Below are 24,692 nucleotides of genomic sequence, written 5' to 3' on the forward strand. Positions count from 1 at the left end.
TGAGTTTTATATGCATATAGAATTCAGCAACTATTTATGCTATTTTCTGGGAGTCAACTTGACTCTGGCCATTTGCATCTTTTAAAGAATAAATAATTGAAAAGCTTTTCTTTGCTTAACACTCCAAGCGAGAAATTTTAGTGATTTGGGAGTTTTCCCCCAATATTTTTGTTTGATATACAATAATTTTTTTTTGTATTTTCAGTTAACTCTAGAATTTTGTGTTTGGCTTGCAATTGTTTAAAGATTTTCTTACTTCCAGTATTTTTGTGTGCCTGCTCTAATTGTTTTATTTTTGGTTATAAATTATTAACAGTGACTGCTTTTTCTTTCTTTAGGTGTGCTGAATTGATATCACCAGGCCTCTTATCACAGTCTTGGCAGCTTCCCATATAGTCTTTGTGAAAACTCCAAAGTCCATATTTTCTTTAAAATAATTTTTTATATTAATCAAAAGCTGTTCACTATAAGTTGTATTCAATAAAATGTTTTTGTCAAACTTCCAAGTTTTGTCATGTCTAGTCTGTCTCAATCCATTCAGTTTACAAAGTGCTGGAGAATGGTCAGACCACATTCTCAAACCTATCTGTGCATCTTTCAGATTTGGTATTAATTGTTTTGTTAATAAAATAAAGTCAACTCTCATGCACATTTGAAATCGTGCCAAATAGAAGGTATAGTCTTTGGCAGTTTGGTGACAAAGTGCCACGAGTCATAAAAACCATTTTTTTTTTCAACAGAATGCTTAATTCAGTATCAGTGTTAGTTCTTTGAACCCGTTTGCTCGTATCTGACTTATCTAATTCAATATTAACCACATAGTTAAGATCTCCTCCAATTATAGTCTTGTTAGTTTGAAAGTCTCGCAGTGTAGCAAAAAGTTGTTTGAGAAAAGGTATCTGCTCTGTATTGGGATCATATACTGATCCAATTGTAACTTCTTGACCATCTAAAAGGAAAGGAAAAGGAAAGATCCCTTGTGCAAGCACCAGTCGTTTCCGACTCTGGGGTGACGTTGCTTTCACGTTTTCATGGCAGACTTTTTATGGGGTGGTTTGCCATTGCCTTCCTCAGTCTTCCCATTGCACTTTCCCCCCAGCAAGCTGGATACTCATTTTACCGACCTTGGAAGGATGGAAGGCTGAGTCAACTTCGAGCTGGCTACCTGAAAACCCAGCTTCTACTGGGGATCGAACTCAGGTCGTGAGCAGAGCTTAGGACTGCAGTACTGCAGCTTTAACACTCTGCACCACGGGGCTCTTTGACAATCTAATAGGCCTTTAATAAAAATGAAATGACCTTTCGGGTCAATGAGCGTGTCAATGTGTTCGTATCTAAGATGTTTGGCTAGCAATATTGCTACACCACAAGACTTTGAATTGCCAGGAGCATGGAACTGCATTGAAAACCAAGAGGTTTTTAATACCGGATGAGTTGCTGAACTCAAATGTGTTTCTTGCAGCAACAAAATGTCCGGCTTCCCTTTTAAAACTTGAGCTGTTATACGTCTTTGTTTTACATGATTGTTAAGACCATGAACACTGAAAGCCATAACATTAAGTTCCCCCATAATGTTATTAACAATGTATCAATCTGTTTTTAACGTTATTAATTCAAATTTTAATGAACTACAACTCCTAAAAAACAACTAAGCTTATTTTAAGTACATATACTGTATCCTACCTACACTTAGAGAGAAAAGAAAAAATAACACTCTATAAATCCTACAACCTTAACACTTAAACCTAATCTTAGCTATGCTATTATGCACCTATACTTAACTTAAATACTATATTCTACTTTTACTAAAAAAACCCAACTATTCTGTTCTTAATCCTAAACCTAAAAAATAAGAAACACTTATTTAATCTCTATTACTATCTATAAGGACGTAAAACAGTTCAATAAACCCCCTCCCCCCCTGTAATCTGCTAAATACAATCTAAATAAAGCTTAATAAAACTCTTATAACATTACTATGCTAATATTAAACAAGTCACGAAGGCACATCAGGAAGATGCAAATTAAAGTTCCAAACTGACTTTTATACTTGTAGAGTCTAATGTGTGTCAAGTCTAATTGGAATCTTGCTGGACTTCTGAGGTGCAAAAGAGAGCTTGCGCTTTGAAGGTTTTCTATTCCATCCTGCAGGGAGATCCAGGTTCAATGTCTTAAGGAGAAGAAATCCACTGTCCATATCATGGGCTATAAGCAGCTTGCCCATATGGCGCGCTTGAATTTTACAGTACATCAGCCATCTGCATTTGATATTGGCCTCTTGCAATTTTTGTGTAACTGGTCTGAGAGTCTTTCGGATAGCTAAAACATCAGAAGGAATGTCAGGAAACACTGTGATTCTGTCTTCCTTATACAAGAGATAGCCAGTCTCTCTAGCTTTTCTCATGATTGCATTTCGCACTCTAAGATCTTGAAACATAATCAGAATATCTCGTGGAAATTTCCAATTGGGATTATTGGAAGCACCAAGTCTGTACGCTTTGTAGATAACTGGAATATTCCCAGATTCCAGTGCGAGGCATTTTGCAAGCCAATCAGCAATAAATTAAGTTTGCCCGATCCCTCCACATCCTCCATAAATCCACGCAGTTTCAGGTTAGACTGCTTTAAAGAAGCTTCCAAAGAAAGGATTTTTTCATGCAGACACATATTTTCCTCTTGCAATGTAAGCCCTAAGCTTAGGGCATTATCAGCAGTTTGGGCAGTTTGAGATAAATTAGTTGCAAGATCCTTAAGCTGCTCGTTAACAGGCTTTAGGAGGCCAGCTATTTTTGTGGTAAGCTTATCAAGCATTGAATCCTCCATAGCCTGGAGGGAGGATTGCATAGTATTTTGAATAATGGCTTCCAGGGAAGCTTTCTCTTGATGCTCATCCATTTATTGATCTGTGGTGGCCGCCATTTTGTCTGGGAACAATTGCGCTGCGTCTGCAGAGGCCCGTCGCAATTCTCCTCCAAAATATGCCCAAACTGAGCCAGAATGCTTTGGGAATTTCTGAGAATGTGGCCCGCCTGTTTTCCCCATCGTTTGTTGTGCCCAATGATCCGGTAAGTGGCAGAAACGGGGAAGGGAGATCCGGAGTGAATAGTTTATGCGACTGCCATCTTCTCTGGCACTGCTCCGCCCCCCACTCCCAGTCCCCTTTCTAACATCCTGCCTGATAGGGTGGTTGTTGTCAGGGCCAGTTCTTTCTCAGGGTGCTCACTCTCTGGGTTTCTTGGCTGGTGCCACCCACATAGACTTGCCCAAGTCCCCCTCTATCTCACTGAGGATGGTTGCTGCCTCCTCCACTGTTTTTAACTTTTTGTCCCTGAGGACCCATTTAAACTGTGGAGGGATCAGGCTGTAAAACTGCTCCAGCCCTATAAGGTGCCTTAGCTTCTCAAAGGTGGTGACTTTGCTGCCTTCGATCCATCTATTGAGGACTCTGTCCAGCTGACTCCCCAGACTTCCTTTTTATGTCACGAAAGATTTTCCTGCTCTGCTCTGCAGTAAAACCAAATCTGACCCTGACTCTTTAAAGAGATCGTAATTAGATGTTTCATCATCCCTCATTTCAGAGTATATCTCACTCAGAGCACCACAGATTTGTGGGTGCAAATATAGCATTCTGTCCCCCTCAGCGATGCGTAAGTCATGGCATGTCCTCTCAAAACTGAAGAGGAATGCCTCTACATCGTCTCCCTTGTTGTATTTATGAAACTTTTTTTTGTGGGTAATATCAGTAAAACAATAAAAACTTTATTCTAAAAACAACAGAATGGAAACAGACATGGCAATAAGCTCTAAAAAATAACTTCAATGGAGACTGCTATCTTTCAATTGGTATATTTTCTGTTAATAATCCCCCTCACCTGATGCGGCTTTTTCTTAAAATAATTCACTTTTTGATTTTGAATGCATGCAGTTCCAAGTAACATGTAGACTGACCCTGAAAAAGGGGATCTTACAAAACTGAATTTCATTATCATTTTCATAACCAACATTTATAGTGACATATTTTAAACCAATAAAGAGTTGGTCATTTTAGTTCCAGAGCACTGTGATATATAGTTTTACTCAGGACTTTTCTTTTTTTTTGGTGGGGGGGTGGAATTGGCAGAGTTCTGGAACCTCTTTGTGGAAAAAAAATTCTAAACAAAAATGCGTAAACATTCTTGAGCCAATTTGATGTAGTGGTTAAGTGTGTGGGCTCTTATCTGGGGGAACTCCTCCCCTCCCCACTCCTCTACATATACCTGCTGATGTGACCTTGGGTCAGCCACAAGTTCTCTCAATGCCATTCTGCTCAAGAGCAGTTCTGGAAGAGCTCTCTCAGCCTTGCCTACCTCACAGAGTGTCTGTTGTGGGGACAGGAAGAGAAAGGAAAGAAGATTGTAAGCTGCTCTGAGACTCCATTGGCTCCTTCTTCTTGAGGGGCACTTGTATGTTTCTCCTTCATTTCCCTCTTGAGAATTAAGGCACCTCTTTTTCCAGGGGGGAAAAACACACCTGGTTTTACTTATTTATTTATTTAAATACTTGGATATTAATATCCTACTTTTCTCCCTATTGGAGACCCCCAAAAAACCTCACAACATCATTCTCCCCTCCATAGTATGTGATAGTATGTGACTGGCTCAAACTCATCCAGCAAGCTTCCGTGGCAGAGTCAGGATTCAAACTGATCCTGGTGCAACACTTGGGTTGCCAAGTCCAATTCAAGAAAGATCTGGGGACTTTGGGGGTGGAGCCAGAAGCAAGGCTGTGATAAGCGGAGTTGAACTCCAAAGGGAGTTCTGGCCATCACATTTAAAGGGACTGCACACCTTTTAAACGCGTTCCCTCCATTAGAAATAATGAAGGATAGGGGCACCACCTTTGGGGGCTCATAGAATTGGACCCCCTGGTCCAATAATTTTGAAATTTGGAGGGTATTTTGAGGGAAGGCACTGGATGTTATGCTGCGAATTTGATGCCTCTACCTCAAACAACAGCTCCCCAGAGCCCCAGATACCCGCAGATCAATTCTCCATTATTCCCCATGGGAATCAGGCTCCCTAGGGAATAATGGAGTTTCCAGCAGACATTTCCCTCCCCCATCCCCCACTTTCTGATGACCCCGAAGCAGGGGGAGGGCCTCCAAACCCGGGGATCCCATGCCCCACCTGGGGATTGGCAACCCTATGCAGCACTCAAAACCAGTGCCCCATTCTAGTGTAATTTGCGTTTTAAGATTTTTTTCCCCCTAATAAATATATAATAGTAAACCTCAAAAAAAAAATTTGTGATGATTTTTTCCCCTAGTTCTTCACTACATTTGGGTATTTTTCCCTTAGTGGTTTTTATGAGCCTCCTTTTTCTCCCCGCTAGCTAAACTGCTGTTCAGAGGTTTCCAAACGTCTGGTGGGAATTTCATTGAAATCATGCATCATCATCCGAGAAGGAAGGAAACTTCAGCACGTTACACAGTTTAGTTTACAAATATGTTTCCTGCTCGACGGTAAAAACACTTTCTCAGGAGGCAAGTCAGGAAAAAACGTTATGGGGCCTTTCCAAAAAGTTACCTCCTAGGGTTTTTTATGATGTTGCCTCTCCAGTGCTTTTAGCTCATTATTTGTGTTGGCTGCATATCCAGTGATTTTGACTAGCCCAAGCTGGTCTTGTTTCTAATAATAATAATAATACAGATAAGATTTACCCATCATGATACGTTTTAAATAATTTCATGTGCAGGAGATCAAACGGCAGATCATCTAAACACAAAGTTTGGGTGGTAGGGAAAATGAAACCTGTCCTTTCTTGAAACACAACATTCATCACCACCCAAAAGAATTGAATGTTTGCCCCTCTGTATTGCAAATCTTCGTTCATTTTTTACATCTCTGGCTGCCCATGAGTTTTTCTCGTCAGTTCACTGCACATTCAGAATATATTTGATGTACACAACCCAAGCCATTCTCCCAAGTGGCAGATAAAATATGAACATTATTACAGGTAAAGCCTGAATTTCTTTAGTCTCAGGAATTTTGACCACTTTAGCACAGTCTGGTGGGAAAGTTTCCTCATTCTATGAGGTTTTGGGAATTCAAGAGCACATCTAGCTTGGGCCCTGACTCACACGGGAAATTGGCTTGGCTTGATCACTGTGGCTCAGTCTATTCTACATGTGAAACAGAAGAATAATGTATCTTAATTATTGTAAATATCCCCCACAAAGGCCCTTAAAAGGTCAAACACCAGAGATGGGATAGTGAACAGTTCTTCGTGTGGGTGAAAAGAGTTTTGATGCTGGAAAAGACACAGAGAAAGGCAGACGTACTGATCTCAGAGCGGCTGCAGTTCCTTGGGAATGCAGGACCTCACATTCTGGAGATCTAACGTGAGTTACAGATCTGTACGAGTGCTTCTTCACTTCTTGTGGTGATAGTGGAAAGTGCTGTCAGTTTGCAGCTGATTTATGGCAACCCCATAGGGTTTCCAAGACAAGAGATGAACAGAGGTGGTTTGCCATTGCCTGCCTCAGTGTAGCAATCCTGGACTTCTTTGGTGGTCTTCAGTCCCATCCAAGTGCTAACTAGCTTCCGAGATGAGACTGGGCTAGCCTAGGCCATCCAGGTCAAGGTGAATCTTCTTGTATATTTTAATAAAGCAAATACTATAGAAACACCAGAAGTCTGCAGTTCTCTCTCCTCCAAAAGGAACCAGCCCAGATAAGCACTAGTCCCTGGAACTTCATGCTACCTGAGGAAGTGAGGCATACATAAAAATAGAAATCAGATATCATCCAAGTCTCTGGAGTTTCAAGAACTGTTCCAAAGCACTGACTAATGGCATATTTTCCACACCATTCCCTCTTGAGAGGGTTACTGGACAAGGTGTCCTTTTCCTCTTATTTTGATCTATGTGTAGAACCTCTGGCATGTGCCATCAGACAAAATAACAATATTCATGCTTTTGTATATAACTCTTTGTAATTTAAAATAATTTTATGCAGATGTTCTTTTACTGCTTATTTCAGAATCTGTCTTCTATTCCTGCATTAATGAATATAATACATTTGGAGACTTGTCTGGGTATTTGATTAAATTGGACAAAATGTGAGTTGATGCCAGTGGGAGACAATATATGAGGGAATGTATTTGCTTAGGGATGCTTTAAACCACTCTGCTCCATAGAGAGGGTGGTATAAAGAAGAAGAAGAATTGCAGATTTATACCCCACTCTTCTCCCTGAATCAGAGACAAAGAGCGGCTTACAATCTCCTATGTCTTCTCTCCCCACAACAAACACCCTGTGAGGTGGGTGGGGCTGAGAGGGCTCTCAAAGCAGCTGCACTTTCAAGGACAACCTCTGCCAGAACTATGGGTGACCCAAGGCCATTCCAGCAGCTGCAAGCGGAAGAGTGGGGAATCAAGCCCGGTTCTCCCAGATAAGAGTCCGCGCACTTAACCACTACACCAAACTGGCTTTCAAAGTTCAATAAATAATAATAATATTGTCAGTGGTGCCCAGACATAATTACTTATATTGGAATATTAATCCCTAGAGATATCACCCATACGATTATGCTAAATTTTAATTTGTCTTTATGGAGCAAAGTAAATACATTCAAAATCAATATCACACCTAGGATTATTTATATTTTAATATGCAATACTTGTTCATATACCTTGTAGACAGTACACCTTTTAAGCTGTGAAGTCTTGGGAGCAAAAAATTTTACTTTGTGAGCTATTGGCATTAAAGTTGTGAGCTAGTGCATAAATTAGGTTGTTCTGAAGTCATTTTTCCTGATCTAAGATAAAAATGTGTGAGCTGGAGGCTAAAAATGAGCTAGCTCACACTAACTCAGAGGGTTTGTAGACATATTCATACATTTAATACTTTATTACAGAAATTTATATGGAATTCCTTACCACTTTGGACTTTGAAGAGAATGAAACTCCCATTCAATGAAGGAAAATTTGGTTTTCCTAATGTTAGTTTATATCACCAGGCATTTGTTAATTTAAACTAATCGCAATTGGACCATACAAGGGTTCTTGTCTGGTGACCCTCTCTAAATGGAATGCATTAGGATCTACTTATGCTAGAGTGGATCCTGTTCCTCCTTCAATTTCTGTAGCTAGAAAACAATGATGCATAATGTCCTGTTAATATCATTTTGATTCATTTTGATCCATTAACATTACGGACCAATCCAGACCTAAAACTTGGGAAGAAACACTTCTTTATGGAAGGCTTGGGAAGAAATAGTTTTTATGGAACCAATTTTCACATTGGGCCAATTCATAAACCTTAATAATGAGATTTTGTCATTTTTTGAGCTGAAGTCTAGATGTGACTTGTCATTTTTACAGTTGCAACATCTGTTGTTATTTAAATATGGCCACGCAGCGTTAAATGTCCCCTTTGCTCTTGGAAACTCTAATTGAATCGATGCTAAAAGTAAAACCTACAACGTTTGTTTATAAATATTTGATGGTGATTAATAAATATGATATGCATAGTCTCAGCAATGAATGGAATAAGGTGCTAGATCATCTTATTTTGCCAAAGCAATGGAATATGGTTTTAAAGTTTATACCTGCTCTTTCTACGGCTCTTAAGTTGTGACTTATTCAGCAAAAAATTATGTTTATGATATATTGGACACCATAACTCTCTAGTAAAGGACTGAGTAAAGTCTAATTGTTGGTGTTGTGACTCACAGGACATCCTGCTTAAGCATATGCTTTGGGTGAGTCCAGTCATTTTTTTCCTGGGAGGAAGGCTTTTTTTGTAGCAGGAACTCCTTTGCATATTAGGCCACACACCCCTGATGTAGCCATTCCAGGCCCTTACAGAGCTCTTAGTACAGGGCCTACTGTAAGCTCCAGGAGGATTGGCTACTTCAGGGATGTGTGGCCTAATATGCAAAGGAGTTCCTGCTACAAAAAAAGCCCTGAAGGAAGTTATCACTCATTAATTTTGTATTGGAATGTTCATTGATTTTTGAGGATGTTTATGTATTTTGAAACAATCTGCTCATCTCTTGGAGGCTAACCAATGGTCAACAAAAAAAAGAACCTCTGTACCCTTGCTACAGCTGAAAATAGGGTTGCCAGGTCTCTCCTGGTAACAAACAGGGGGAGGGGACTTGCCAGGAGTGGGAGAAAGACCCAGGCTACATCACTGGTATGATGGTGCCATCACTTCAGGCATGTAACCAGGAGTGACATCATCATGTTGTGACGTTGTGGCAATGCTCTGATATTTGGGCAGAAACTCTATTGTAAAATTAGCTTCTATCATAGAGTTTTTGCCCAAATACCAGAGCATTGCCGTATCACCGATGTGATTATGTTGCTTCTGATACATGTTGGAAGTGATGTTGCCATGTGACCTGGGCTCTTTCCTATTCCTGGTAAGTCCCCCCACCAGCCAGTTGATTGATGGGGCGGGCAAGGGATCCCCCACCTGTGGTAATGGGCTGGCAACCCTAGCTGAAAGACTTGTATTACAACACTGGAAAGATAAACGCCCACCTCCTGTAAATCAATGGACCAAGGACTTTAAAAATTTATCAGTAGATGAATGCATGACATGTAGATGACAATTGTGCATGGACTTGGTGGAACACTCTGCTGGAAGATAGTAGGGCCTTGCAGGATCTTCTACAATTCTGCAGGGCCTGAAAAGCAGAGATGTTCCTCCAGGCTTTTGCTTGAGGATAGTGATAGTTGTTTGGCTGGTATCCCACTTCCTCCCCCCACCAAGGGGGATTATATGCTCCCAATACCCTGAAAACTGGATTGTTGCACACCAGAAAGGATGTTATCAAATAGTGAACTGTTTTTTTTAATTAATTGGATTCACTGATCTTATATGCATTTTATGTTGATGTACATCACCTAGAGCCCGGCATCGGCTGGGATAAGGCAATTCACAAATCACCATCATCATCATCCTTCTTTAAACTTATGTATATATCTGCCATTACTGTTGTTACATTTTTGTTTTTACTTTATGTATCAGTTTCCCCCTCTCCTTTTTAAATTAATTGCTGGATTTTGAGGGTTTTTTCTTTCTATTTCTTCCTGAGTTTTTTTTCTTGAAAGCTTTTTTTTTTTTAAAGATAGCCACCTGTTCTGAAATTGACACAAAAAGACCTACCCAAAAAGCAACTGTTCATCCTCCAGAAATCTTTGACACATAGAAAAATAAGATCCCCTCTAATATTTCAAGACAGGGGTGGGAAACCTCTTTTCTGCCAAGGGCCATATGGATATTTATAACATCATTCATGGGCCATAAAATTTATCAACTCATTAAACAGTGCTCCGCTGAGGGAGAATGATTCAGGCCAGCAAAATTAATGCAAATAATTGTTTTTCTCTTTGAAGTCATGTGGGGAGAGCCTAATCTGGCACACACACACACACCAGCCCACCGCCTTAGGCAAATGCCTAGTTCCAGGGCTTTTTGTAGAAAAAGCCCAGCAGGATCTCAGTAGCATATTAGACCACATCCCCTAATATTAGCATATTAGGCCACACACTCATTAGCATATAAGGCTAAACCACCTGGGACAATCAAGTGCAAACTGAACTGTGACAGTAACTTTTCCAGGCCCTGCAGCAATTCTGGCCAGCCAACCAAGCCCCAGGGAGGCTGCCGCACAGTACATCTGGGCCCTGTGATCCCTGCCTGGCCCTGGGGAGGCTGCTGCACAGTATGGCTGGGCCCCACGATCCTTGCTGGCCACCCAGGCCCCAGGGAGGCTGCCACATGGCTCGGTTCAGTCCAGCAATCCCTGAGGGCCACATCAAGTGACCTCGAGGGCTGTATACGACCCTCGGGACAGAGGTTCCCCATCCCTGTTTTAAGAGTACAAGAATTCTCAGAACGGGGGAGGGGGGAGCAGGAAGACACAGCAGCAGCGGATATAAAAAATATTTCCTGTTTTGTGGGAGATACATGAGATGTTATTGCATTATCCTGTTCAGCATGGTGTTTGCTTCTTTTGGGGGTGGCAGAGAACTGAAATGAATGCCTGGCAATAGCTTCCCTTAGGAAAACTTTTGTTGACAGAATGATGTTGCCCACAATATCTTCGAGTGTGTGTGTGTGTGTGTGTGTGTGTGCGCGCACTCTTTCAATCCTCTTCCATGCCTCTTATATTTAATGTGTGGGGGGAAGTGAATCCCATCATCACTAAAACATCTGGAATGGCTGGCTGTGTGAAACAGTCTCCAATCTGTCTGGTACCAGGAATTTCTGAATTGTTTTATCTTTGTTGCCAGAGTTTGGAATTTTCAGCTTGAGTCACACAGTCAGGAAAGTCATTCTCTAACAAGGTGGAGGGAAAGAAATAAAGGCTTTGTGCCATTAGATATAATGGCCAACTTGAGATGGCAACCTTTCCCCTATGGGCAACATGGTAACTTGGCGGGGTCAACCTTCCCACCCTGCCTGGGGCCCAAGTGCCACCCTCCCTCACCATATGGTTCTTTCTGCTACGGGGCAACTCAACAATAGCCAGATACGGCTGAAAGCTTGTGTCCTACCCTTCCTCTCATCGAAATTTGAAGTGTTTCTTCAACCTCCTTCCAACTTAAGTGGGGTCTTCTGACGGTGGAAGATCCAATTTTGTCAGAGAAATGCTGGCTTCAAAACAATCCTCCCTCTAAACCACGGTTGTTGAACTCATTCGTTATGAGAGCCGCATCTGACATAAATGAGACCTTGTCGGGCCAGGCCATGTTGGGTTGGGTCGAGTGTGCACCCATTTAAGATTCGGTAGTAGAGATATAAACTTTATAAAGGACACAGAAAAACACAGGTAAAAGGTTTAAAAAAACATTAGGGTTTGTAGAATCTTTTGGGCTCAAGTGCCGTGTTCTACGTTTCGTTCTCAGCTGCGGAGAACATCCTCAGTGGCGTTGCAGGCGGAGCAGGCGCTCAGACCTTCTTGGCTGCTGTGCATTGAGTGAGTTTTTGTTAAAAAACAAAACAAAACTTAAAATAAGACCTGCTTAAAACATTACCACTCATTGGTCTTAAAGGTGTTTGCTTTGTGTTATGTATATGGACCCAAGTGAAGGCTTTGGGTGTTCCTGCCTGGCTCATTGGAGCTATACGGACTGAGCTTCGAAACTTGGGAACAATGGGATGCAGGATCCAAATCTCTGCCACCCAGGACCAATCACAAGCCCTCGCCTGTTTGAATGACCCAATAACGTGCTTGTGCAGGAATCCAGAGATGTATATAAGTTGGGTCCCGTTGGCCTAGTTCTCAATCTTGATTGTGCAGCCCTGTACCACACTGTACCAAATAAAGAGCTTGTTATAACTCATACCACGACTCATTGACTCATCGATGCATAGAACCCACTATACAATACTTTGTAACTCTCCCATGGGATCCAAGGAACTGGGCAAAGGAAGCTCTGGCTCTTTCATTCCTCCCCTAGGGGACCAGGAGGGGGAGGAGCCTCAGCCAATAGAAGGAAGAGAGGCTTGGCTCAGTAGCTGTGCTGTGCAATTGAGAGAGCTTGGCAAAGCAAGCTCTCCCTTTCTACTTCCTCCCCAAGTGAGGAGCCTCAGCCAATGGAGAAAATAGTCTGTAGCTCCTGTGTGATTGAGCAAGCCTTGCAAAGCAAGCTGTTACGCAGAAGGAAGCAAGACAGAAGGAGAAGGAAACAGATGACAGCCAGTTGCTTGGAGGCCTGAAAGGAGCCTTCTGAGGGCCTGATTCTGCCCCCGGACCACTTGTTTGACACCCTTGATATAGATCTTACTGTGAGGTGGCTTACTTGCATTGGAGAATCACAAATGAATTTTTAATACCAGGATTTTAACACTACTTCAAACTGTGCTTTGCAATGGAGCCAATTTACATATTAAGCTGCCAGCTGTCAAATGCAGAGTAATTCAAAGGACAGAAACTAAGCAACATCTGTAAACAGGCAAACCACTCAACAGACACTTTAAGCTCACAGATAATTGTATTCAGCAGAGTGTGCTGTCTATATCTGTGAATAGAAAAGTATCATCTTACATGATGCACATAAAAACACATTGCAAAATTTACCAAATGCCTTGAAGATTAATGTGTCTAAATTGGGGGGTCCCGTTAAGCTTGAGACCCAGTGGGCCTCCAGACACCCCTGCCCCATCCCATGATTGATCCCACAAGAAGAGTGCTTTGGGAAAATCAGTGGACTGCAATGGAAGGAGGAGATAAGGAAGTTCCTTCCGTTAGCAGGGAAAGCCACTCCAGTATCACTAAACATTTTTATTTAAATTGGCCCTTTATTCTTTATTGCATGATTCAGATCAGTCTGGGGTAATCTTTGCAAACTGAATCTGGCACAGATGAAACATTGTGGAAGGAAAAAGGTATATAAAGGAATACATCGGAAGAGAACAGCTAGAACAAGGTTGCAGTACAAACAGAAGAGATTTCAAGTTCCAGGGCTTAGTTTCCATAGACCTGCAGCCACTGTTTTGATCCTTCATTGCAAGCTGAACATTATGCACAACTTTCCAGAGACCATACACCATATAGATCACACTATGAAGCAGTGATTCATGCATTGGCTGTCATTTGCCATATGATGGTGGTGGAAAGTACCGTCAAGATAGCAATCGCACATAGAGTTTTCATGATGAACAGAGGTGGTTTGCAATTGCCTGCCTCTGCATAGCAACCCTGGACTTCCTTAGTAGTCTCTATCCAAGTGCTAACCAGAGCCAACCCTGATTAGCTTCTGAGGTCTGCTGAGACTGGACTAGCCCAGGCCATCCAGTTCAGAGTTTACTGTATGATACACAGCTGTGTAATAAGAAGCAGGCCATCTAATCTTCAGGTCAGTCTGCAGAGATAACACCTTTCTGGGTTTAGGACTGTAAATCATGCTACAAACAACAGCACACTTTTGGAATCATTGTTATTTCCTTCCAATGTTTACATTCACCTGTCTATTCACATGTTTAATGATTCCCCGAGACAGACTGAAAACTCTCAGTTCATTGTCTGTCTCTCTGTTCTTCAGTTTTATTATTGAATGCTACAAGGACAACACTTGACAGAAGAGCTTTTCTTTTGCTTTGTTTACAAGAGCAAATGCTGACCCTACAGTCTTACCATGAAACTCCTGCTGCAAATTTCAACAAAGGCACCATTTTATTGCATTTATAATTAATAAGCTGAACAATAATTTAGGAATCTCAGGAAATTATATTGGCAATCTCAGAAACTCAGTCTCTTCACAGTGGAATGAAGCTCTGTTATTGCAGACTGAGGATGGTATTTTGCTTGGAGAAATCTACCCTACCACCTCCATACTGAAACCTGGTCCACTTGAATGATTACTTTGGGCTTTAGGGGAAATGACTGGCTGGATCTAGAAATGATTTAACTCAGGAGTGTCAAAATACTTTGTTATAAAGGCCAGATCTGATATAAATGAGACCTTGTTGGGCCAGGCCACGTGTGTCAGAAAATGTAATGCCAGTAGCGACGATATAAACTTTATAAAAGACACAGACAAGAACAATTAAAAGATTATCTTACTCAAAATAAAATATGCTTAAAACATTAGCACTTGCAATATTTATTTAAGTCCCTGATAACTGATACCTCTTGCTCTGAATTACTGCATCAAAATCTGGAGACAATGTCTGTGCTGTAGCAATCTTGAGTATACTGTTCAGGTGTGTATCTGTAAGTTGCAAACCTACTTTTGATTTGTTGACATTCATTACATAAATCTCTTGTTCAGTGCTTTGAGCCTAAGACCCAGAGGAAAACATGAAATGGCTGGGCATTGTGAGCATTTGTACATAATTTGCTTCATGTGTCAGGGGGTGTGGCCTAGTATGCAAATCTAGCCCTGGCCTACCCTTTCCTAAGAGTCAGATGCATAGGCTTAAGTGAGTGGCTGTTTTTGTCATGGGTGCTGGGGACCCTGCAGAGGAAGACGAGTCTGCCAAGGAAACTGTACCCCTGCCACCTGCACCAGTACCCCTGCCTCCTGCTGAAGAAGATTCCAGCCCCCCTGGCTCGCCCTCTCGGGTGGCTCATGTGCGTGACCGCCTCCGTCAGGACCTCACGGATCGGAGGAGGGCGGCACGCTCACAAGCAAGACGCTCCCTGAGTCTTGAGTTGTACCAGGATCCTGGCTGCCTCCCAGAGCCAGCAATTAGCCCAAATGGGCAACAGCCAGCAGAGGGCTATATAGCTGTGGGCTTTGGGAGGAGGCTTTGTGGAAGCAACTAGTCATCTCCCTGACGTTTTAGCATCCACTCCGGCTTGACTTTGGTTCCTGACTCCCTGACTTTGGCTTTTGACTTCTGGACTCCCTGACCTCGGCTTCTGGACCTCGGACCTGCGATACTTGCACAGTGATTTGGATTTGGCACCTCGGACACTCCTGCTTGCTGGCTACAGACCTCGGACTGCCTCTGGACTTTGCCTGACCCGGCCCCAGCCGTGACAGTTTTCCCCTTCAGGGGCAGAACAGTCTTCTGTCTGTCACAGGGGAATCACCAAAGAAGACTCTGCAGAGGAAGCCAATGCCCAACCACCTCTTGCTGGGGTTCCCATAAATTGGCTATGACTTGACAAGCACATGCACGCAAACATAGCTGCAATAAGATCAAATCAATCAGTCCCAAGGGAAATCAACCCTGACTGTTCCCTGGAAGGTCAGATGCTGAAACTGAAGCTCAAATACTTTGGCCACCAAATGAGAGGGGAGCACTCACTGAAGATCCTGATGCTGGGAAAGACAGAAGTAAAAAGAAAGGAACAGCAAAAGATGAGATGGCTGGACAGCGTTACTTATGTAACTGACATGAATTTGAGTGGACTTCGGAGGATGGTGGAAGACAGGAGGGCCTGGTGTGACTTGGTCCATGGGGTCACAAAGAGTCGAATTCAACTGTGCGACTGAGCAACAACAGGAGAGTTCACAACAGACCAGCACTCAGTTACAAAACTGCAAGCTGGCAAGATACTAGGAACATATCTCCTGTCTTCTGAAAGAACTGCACTGACTGCTCTTCCATACCATTATTATCTTTGAGCACTTTCACACACACTAAATAACACACTTTCAATCTGCTTTCAATGCACTTTGCCACTGGATTTTTTTGAAATGGCAAAATCCATTTGCAAACAGCCACTGAAGTGGATTGAAACTGCATTATTTAGTATGTGTGAAAGCTAAAGGGCTTCTCTGAAGCTGATATTTTCCTCCTGGGGGAGGAAACAATAGCTTTATGGTGAATGTACCCCTCCCCAAGTGTCATTCCTCAGATCTGATTCTTCCATAAGAAATCTGAAGTACAATTATTTCCTGGGAGTAAGCCCCACGGAACAGACTTCAGTAGGATTTTGAGCAGATCTGCTTAGGATGTCTCTCGTAATCATGGATCCCAATGTATCTCATTTGATTTAACTATCAGACATCGCCTATTATAGAAGTCAATGTGGTTATGCAGACAGAGTGCTCTGAAGATCCATCACTGCTGTGCTAGGCAGACCAAATAATGCTATATAAATACAGGTCCCAGTTCTAATTCAGCAGCTGTTTTCTACTAAGGGTTTGTGGGCCAACACTGGGCATATCTGACTTGCAGTAAGTTAATTGGCAGTCTTTAGTCACTGGAGTCATTTGCTGAACCGCTGGCCGTGATACGAGCCATTAGCATTTCCTTTTCTTTGAACAAAGGTTCTTTTAGAGGATCCGGTGAGCAGCAAACAAGTCACTTGGGCTTTAATGAACAAAGAGAGGTACCTGGAAGCAGCACAAGGCTGTGATTTAACCGGAACTATCCACAGACAGTTTGCATGCGTAGAACACCACTTTCCAAAAGCCAGCTTGGAGCCAGACTATTTCTGCTCTTTTCCTGTATCTCTGGGGCTAACTGGACAACTTGGCAGAAATGTCAAATTGGCCACAAGTGGGCAATTCAGAATTGTCTGAACCAAGGGGAATGCTCATATTGAAACAAAGCCAGTTCCTGTTTTAAATGCCTCATTTTTTTCCTTAATCCACGGCCAGGCTTTTTCTAGCACAAGGGCAGCAGCAGCCTGAACAAGAAACTTCAGTTTGCTTATATCTGCTCCAAGTGTGTGCTAAGTTTTAAACCAAGGGTGTTGAACTCATTTGAGGGCTGAATCTGACATAAATGAGACCTTGTCGGGCCGGGCCATGTTTGTCATAAAATGTAATGCCAGGTAATGTACATATAAATTCTATAAAGGACACAAACACAATCTATTTTTTTTAAAGAACTAAAATTAAACATGCTTAAAGTATTAGCAGAGCCCCATGGCGCAGCGTGGTAAAGCTGCACTACTGCAGTCGAAGCTCTCTGCTCATGACCTGAGTTCATGACGATCCTGGCAGAAGCTGGGTTCAGGTAGCCGGCTCAAGGTTGACTCAGCCTTCCATCCTTCCGAAGTTGGTAAAATGACTGGGGAAGGCAATGGCAAACTACCCCGCAAAATGTCTACCGTGAAACCACTGATGCAACATCACCCCAGAGTCGGAAATGACTGGTGCTTGCACAGGGGACTACCTTTACCTTTAAAGTATTAGCACTCTTGCAATATTGTGGTCAGTATCAAAGCAAGCTCTCCCTCCTCCCCACTTCCTTTTCAAGAGAGGAACCTCACCCAATAGGGAAAATAGAGGCTTTGCTCTGTAGCTTCTGTGCAGTTGAGAAATTCTGGCAAAGCAAGCTGTGACACAGAAAGAAGAGAAAGGGAGAAGGAAGCAGACCTGCTTGTGGACCTGATAGGAGCCCTCTGGGGGTCTGATCCGGCCCATGGGCTGCATGTTTGACACCCCTGTCCTAAATCCTAAAAAATGTATATTCCTGGAAATCAAGCCACATATATGAGCATGGCAACTCCACCCCCCCCCCAAAAAAAACCCCCAAAAAATGCTGGAAAAGGGCATCTTCAAAATATTACCACTTGAAATATTTGGGCTCTAAAATGCTTAATAATGGCTGGGCTATACTATTTTTTAGGGCTGCATTTTGCGACTGCAGAAAGTTCAAGGGGGACTGCTGTGGGAAGCGTCAGGGTGACCAGTCCCTCTAACACTGTTGTCTCAATAAAAAAAGAACAAGAATCCAGCATCACCTAAAAAACTAACATTTGTGATAGGGTGTATGAGCTTTCCTGAGTCACTGCTCACTTATTTAAATACAGCTAAAATGTGAGTCCATCTGTCCCACACATATTGTATGTATTATGTCTGTATGTATTTATTAGGCTTATATCCCGCCCTCTCCTGTAAACGGGCTCAGGGCGGATCACAACACAAACTGAGCAACAATATAAACTACAAACTAAAAACAATGCAATAAAATTAACAAATTTAAAAAAATAGAACAATAAATAATGTGCATTGGAAAGCTTGACCAGTTCACGTTTGCTTCTCATGAAGAAAATAAGCAGACAGAACAAGGCGGCTTTCTACCTTGAATTTGTCCTCCCGCCCCCTTCCCTCCCCAGAACCCAATCAACGACTCCCTTCTGACGCAGAAGAGCCAATGAGCACCCCGCGGCTGTGTGTGTTCGGGCTCTCGCTGGGCTCCCGCTCTGTAGGACTTTTGTGGCCCCGCGGCCATTTTAGGGGCTCGACGAGGCCTTTCCCCCTGCGCGGCGACCCCCCGAGCAGACGTTCAGCTATGGCGGCGACCGCACAGCTAAGCTCGGTGTCCGAGGTGGAGATAGACCCGGATGGCACCTTCAAGTACATTCTTGTGCGAGTGCAGCACGGGGCCGACAAGTACCGCGATATCGTCCGGGGCACCGCCGCCGCCGAGTTCCACAGTGAGGGGAGGGCGCTGCTGGGGGCGGGGCGGGCTGTGTTGTGTAAGGGTGTGTGTACTCGCATAATGCATGTGTCGTGTGTGTGTGTGTTTTGTATACGCACGCACACACATACAGCATTGAGACATAGACACCCGCAGATGCGGCAGACGGATACATGCGTGCACTTCCCCCACACAAAGTACCTATTGGCTACGATCATACACACTATTGCACTTTCAATTCTCTTTCAGTGCGCTTTCCAGCTGGATTTTACTCTGGGAACTTGCAAAATCCAGTTGAAAAGTGCATTATTTAGCGTGTGTGATTGCAGTCAGTAGCAGGAATTCCTTTGCATCTTAGGCCACACGCCCCTGATGTAGGCAATCCTCCAAGAGCTTACAGGGCTCCTCTGACAGGGCCTACTATAAGCTCCAAGAGAATTGGCTACATCAGGTATGTGTGGCCTAAAATCCAAATGAGTTCCTGCTACAGCCCCCCCCCCCCCCGAATACGCACATTATCTTTTTATGGGAAAAATTATGCCTGTTCTCCGGAGAACTTGCCTGAGGGACCTTACAAAATACAGGTGTGCATACACACATTTTTCTATATAGTCCACCCTGAATCTCAGAGAGAATGGCGGAGTATAAATAACATAAATTAAAGAAATGCTTGTAGGCTACAGCCACTTATGAGCAGAGGCGGAGCTAGGGACTCCTAGCTCTTGGGCACCTGCATGTGTCTACTCCTGAATATTCTTTTAAACTTCCTACAGTACTGTTATAGATAACTCCAGAAATGATCCCGCTTAAACCTATACGTACATGTTTTAAGAAGCCAACCTTTTCTGAAATGGGTAGAAAGTGAGGCAAAAAAGACGGCTTGAAAAGTTTGTATGGCCATTAAGAGGCTGTTCAACATTTTTTGCAGGTGCTTTAGGATGACTTTAAAACTTATTGAAATCATTTTTACTCTGCCCTTCCTTCAAGGAGCTCAAGGCCATCATTCTCCCATTTCAGCTTCACATCAACCTTGGGAGGTAGATTAGGCTGAGAAATAAAAACTGACTGTTAGTCATCCAGTGAATGTCTTAAGAAATTGAATCTGGGCTTGCCATCATAACCACTACCACATCAAAGACTTCTGCATTGCATTGCAGATATGTGTTTTCCTAATCCTGTTAATGAGCTCAGCAGCCTGTTCTATTTTGGAATTCCTTGGTAGTTTGTTACCCTGTATTTCACTTTTTGCTATAATAAAAAGGTAAAGGTAGTCCCCTGTGCAAGCACCAGTCATTTTCGACTTAGGGGTGACGTTGCTTTCACAACGTTTTCACGGCAGACTTTTTACAAGGTGGTTTGCCATTGTCTTCCCCAGTCTATAATATCCAGGGGTAAAAAGAACTGATATTAATATTGTGTTGTGCACTTTGATAGACTTTACCTCCTTAGTTGCTGAAATATCTGTTTTTCTTGTTCTTTCACACCAGTAAAAAAAGTCCTTTGCAACCTTATTTATTGATCTTCCCCACTATTATTCTCAATTTACAATTGAAGAGCTGAAAATAACATGTCCATCTCATGACATTAGGCTGTCATACTTAAATTCAGCTGTATCCATGGATTGCTCTGTGTTTCTTTACATTCAACCGACTGCAAGGTGGAAAACATTAGAGTTGCTTTTTAATTAGCTCTGGCCTCAGTTCATACTTCGTTCTGGCACCAAAAGTGTACAAAGGCTGTTTGTTTAATTAATATGGTTGGTAAATTTCAAAGAAGCCAGAACTAAGGTAGGTTTTCCTACTTAAACTTTTAAACTGTGACCACTCACACTAAATCATGCACTTTCAACCCACTTTTGGTGCACTTTCCAGCTGGATTTTACTGTGTGAACTGGCAGAATTCAGTTGGAAAGTGCATTGAAAGTGGATTGAAAGTGCATTATATTGTGTGTGTCATCACTGCCTTACCTGATTTTTTAAAATGTAATAATGCTTTATCTTTGTAAGGTGCTCTTAATACTGCACATGAATTATTTTTGTTTTGCAGATCACATATTTGAAAAAGTAAATCCTGAAATGGAGAAACTAGGTTTTGTATGCAAGTGCCTTGGAGGAGGAAAAATTGAGCATAATAGTAAAGAAAAGAAAATCCGTGTATTTGGTCTTTCTACAGTAAGTATTGACTATAATGACTGACTTTGCTCACTGAGAGAGATAATGTGGGTGTCTGATAATTTAGAAAAGTGTCCTTGGTAGTATTTAATGGGAGAAGGAACAAGATGACTAAGACTTTTGTATATATATGTTTCTGCCATTTATATATAGCTTTTACAAACTCCAAATATTTTTGTAGCTTAATTTATTGCATATTCTACTATGAAAAGAGCTACAATTGGTAGCAAAAAGACAAGGCATTATGTATAGACAGTAACACTATATTAAAAAATTCTTAGTTAAATACTGTTAGTCCTGTGCAGAAATCGAAGAGCTTAGACTCAGCATACAATAACATTTTAATATTTTAATGTTATATGTTAAATGATTATAGTAAAACTGTTGTAACAACTCATGGCAAAAAACTGCAAGAGCCTAGGTGTCCTACAATAGGGAATCTACTTCAGACATCACAGATAATTACAAATGCTACTGTCCCAGATTTCTACTTAGGTTCCTTTTGTTTCCTCTCCTCAGCCTTGTGTCCATACTTTCATTGAGGGTCAAAGTTGCCTTCTTCAGGGTCTTGGAAATCTGTCTGGTTGCTACAGGGATAATGCCATCTCCTTTCCAAAAGTTCATAGGTTGCCACTTCCAGGGATTGTCAGTAGTCTAATTTTTAGATGAATCATCCATGTGCAGTGAACTAATGTTTTAGGAGCACCAACAGTGCTACCGTGGGCCTGAGATCAGTGCATAATATTTGGAATTAAAGGTGTCTGTGTTGAATTGACTCCCTATGATAGTTGAACAATGTAATGTTCCCTGCTTTTGTTTTCCCTTTGAGACTGGCTGCAGAAAGACTTCCTACCCATCCCCAGATTTCATCTTTGTTTCACAAACGTGTTTATCAGTATTTGTAAGAAGAGACCTGGTCAAATTTTGAATAGTGAGAGATGTATTTTTTTTTAAAGCAGCAACAGGAGTTCCCAGCTGATCCAGAATATATGATGTTCTTAATTGAAAACTGATGTTGCTAGGAACATATGCACCAACTTTCTGATTTGAACAGGCAGGACTAGGAGCTGCATGCAGTCTCTTTCCTTAGAAATTAAAGGTAGGTAATGAGCAATTCTTGTTTTTGTCTTTCAGGGTTATGGAAAAGCTGATCATGCTGTGTCAGTGGAACTACTGAAGAGAACCTATAAGGACTATGAAATTAGTTGGTCAGATGACAAGAAGTGAATTGCTGCCGCTGTGTATTTTGAACTATGAAGTCAGTCCTTTTTCTTTTCAGGATAGTGTGGACTTGCATCACAAAATACAGCCAAGTGAATTTCATTTTTGCTGAATAAAAAACTTCAACGCTGTTTTTAGTTTGAATATATGTTTGCCATTTAAGACTTCATTCTCACTCTTTAACCTTTTGCTTTTCAAACTTAAACCTTTTAGACTCTCCTGATGAAAAGATTGCCAAGTGGCCTTGGGCAGAAAAAAGTTTGTGGAAGAAGCTAGTAGAACAGATTTTCCTTTCCTTGCCCATCTCTCAGCAGCCCTCTGCAGAAATTCTTATTGTAAACAAAATGCACTGTGAAATATGTGAAGAAAAATCTGGCTAAACTGCATCTCCTCTGTCTTTCACAGACAGATAATTTGTTCCACCATTGGCTAAAGAGGGAGGAGAAAGCTACTTTGGCCAGTTAGCCCCTTGCAATCTCCCAAGAGGCTTCTTTAGGAAAGATCTGCTCTTACAAAGGTCTAAGTTGGGCCATCATTTTTTATTTATTTAGATCATTTTTATGCTGCTTCTCCAGGGAACTTGCTAGAGGTGGCTTACAAAATAAAACATAATACAAATGCTAAAAATTCTTAGGTAAAACCCAGCAAAAAATAACCAAACAGAGTATAATAGCACAAATTAGGCAGCTTAAAATGAATACTAGAATAGAATAGAACTGAAACCAGAAACATCAGAATATCTATGTGCATCTTGGGCTTAATGACTAAAAAATGTATCAAAATGATTTTATTGCATATTCTGTTTTTAATATTTTGTGTTTGCTTTTAACTGTTGTAAGCCTCCCTGAACCCACCAGGGGAGGGCAGGATATAAATTTGATAAAATAAATGCTAGTTTTCAGACCAAAACATGCTATTAAAATGGTGGTAAGATGTCAGCCCCTTAACCAAAAGTTTAGTTTATTTGATTTGTATCCTGCCCCTCCCGCCGAAGCAGGCTCAGGGTGGCTCGCAATACATAATAGAAAACAGTTAAGTTAAACATTAGATTAAAACATTTTTAAACAATTTCCATAGAGTTTAAGGATGACATTCAGTGTTCTTAAACATCCATTTAGATCTAAAAGCCTGAGTGAACAGAAACATCTGGCCTGGTATATAATAGAAAGTAATGAAGGTGCCCCGCAAGCCTCAAGGGGAAGGGCATTCCACAGGTGAGGTGCCACTGGTCTCTGGTTGCCACCCATCCCACCTGTGAAGGCTGGGGCACGAATAGCAAGGTTTGTGAGGCAGGTCATCTTTAAATGCCATTCCTGTTGTCCACAGGACTTGAAGCACTTCTCTTACTTGTATCACACTTTTCCCTGTTGAACAGAAAAAGACAACTTTCCTTCCTGACAGTAGCTGCCAAAAGAACTGATGCCCCATTGTTCTGCTTAATTCCTGGAAACAGTAAGCATATGCTGATTTTCTTTTAAGGCAGTTACATCCTTGGGTAAGATGTTTTGTGAAGATAATGGGAAAGCTAGCATAATAGGATGGACTAGATGTAAAATGACTTCAGGATGGGCCAACATTCTATTTTTAGGAGCCTGGGCAATCAGGCACCTGTGACGAGACTTCAGGATTTATAGTTGCATGAAAGGCATCTAAGTAGAACTTTTTTAGATTCATCTCAATCCTGCTTTCCAGGCTTGTTTTGGAACTGAAATGCTTTGGTTCCCCTGTTGGACATCCAACTTCGGGAAACAGATCAGGGGAATGTCCCCCATTATATTTATCTACTGGAAACCATTGGGAGATCTCCCAAAAAATAACTTCTGCTCTTTTACTTGTTAATCTAATGCCATTAAAGGTTGTTGTTGTATATCCAATGGAGATTCTGGCTCGAGAGTATCTAGACTTGTAAGTCAAAATGAACACTAGAAGTGGGCCCAAAAGGCAACCAGTGGCAGTGTAACAAGAACTCAGTTTTGTTTGGTTCATGGAACCTCGGTCTGCATCAGCTACCTTCCAAATTATTTTCAAAGGCAATGGAAAATATTGCTGTAGCAATTGATCAAGAAGTTCCATAAATGCAAATGATAGTTACTATAAATCTAGTCTTGCTGAACCCTGAGAAATATTGCTGTGGTCTCCTAAAAGAGGCTTGGAAGTTGGGCTTATTACAGGTTGAGAATTCTGGAAGCAATTTGACAGTGTGGCTTTGACAACACAGAGGTGATCTGAATGCCACCAACAGATGCAGTGAGAAGTTCAGCTAGCCAGAAGACAAAAAGAAGATGCTGTAACTCCCAGATACGCTAGTGGTCTGGTCATAATAAAGTAAACTTGGGCTAAGTTTGTGTGCTGAGACAAAGGAAAATGCTGGAGAAGTATTATCAGCAGTGAGCTGCCGTCATGCACCTAGCTTTTATTAATAGGGGAAATGTGAATACTTAAATGTGTTCCTAAGAAAAAAATCTTTGTTATAAT

General features: G+C 41.8%; 2 protein-coding genes across 2 annotated transcripts in view; both read left to right on the top strand.

Moving 5' to 3' along the window:
• The window catches only part of PBX1 (PBX homeobox 1), a 696,336-nt gene extending 694,185 nt beyond the window's left edge, over positions 1–2,151 (top strand). The window contains exon 10 of the mRNA XM_060232592.1: positions 2,140–2,151. The gene's annotated coding sequence lies outside the window, so the exon portion shown is untranslated. The remainder of the gene's footprint in view (positions 1–2,139) is intronic.
• Positions 2,152–18,523: 16,372 nt separating this feature from the next.
• LOC132567007 (14 kDa phosphohistidine phosphatase-like) lies at positions 18,524–22,348 on the top strand. The gene is made up of 3 exons (XM_060232582.1): positions 18,524–18,841; positions 20,872–20,996; positions 22,131–22,348. The coding sequence occupies exons 1-3, from the start codon at positions 18,559–18,561 to the stop codon at positions 22,221–22,223; spliced, it is 501 nt and encodes a 166-aa protein (XP_060088565.1). The 5' UTR covers positions 18,524–18,558; the 3' UTR covers positions 22,224–22,348.
• Positions 22,349–24,692: the final 2,344 nt, after the last annotated feature.

Source organism: Heteronotia binoei, chromosome 2 (genome assembly GCF_032191835.1).
Source record: "Heteronotia binoei isolate CCM8104 ecotype False Entrance Well chromosome 2, APGP_CSIRO_Hbin_v1, whole genome shotgun sequence".
Classification (NCBI taxonomy): Eukaryota; Metazoa; Chordata; class Lepidosauria; order Squamata; family Gekkonidae; genus Heteronotia; species Heteronotia binoei.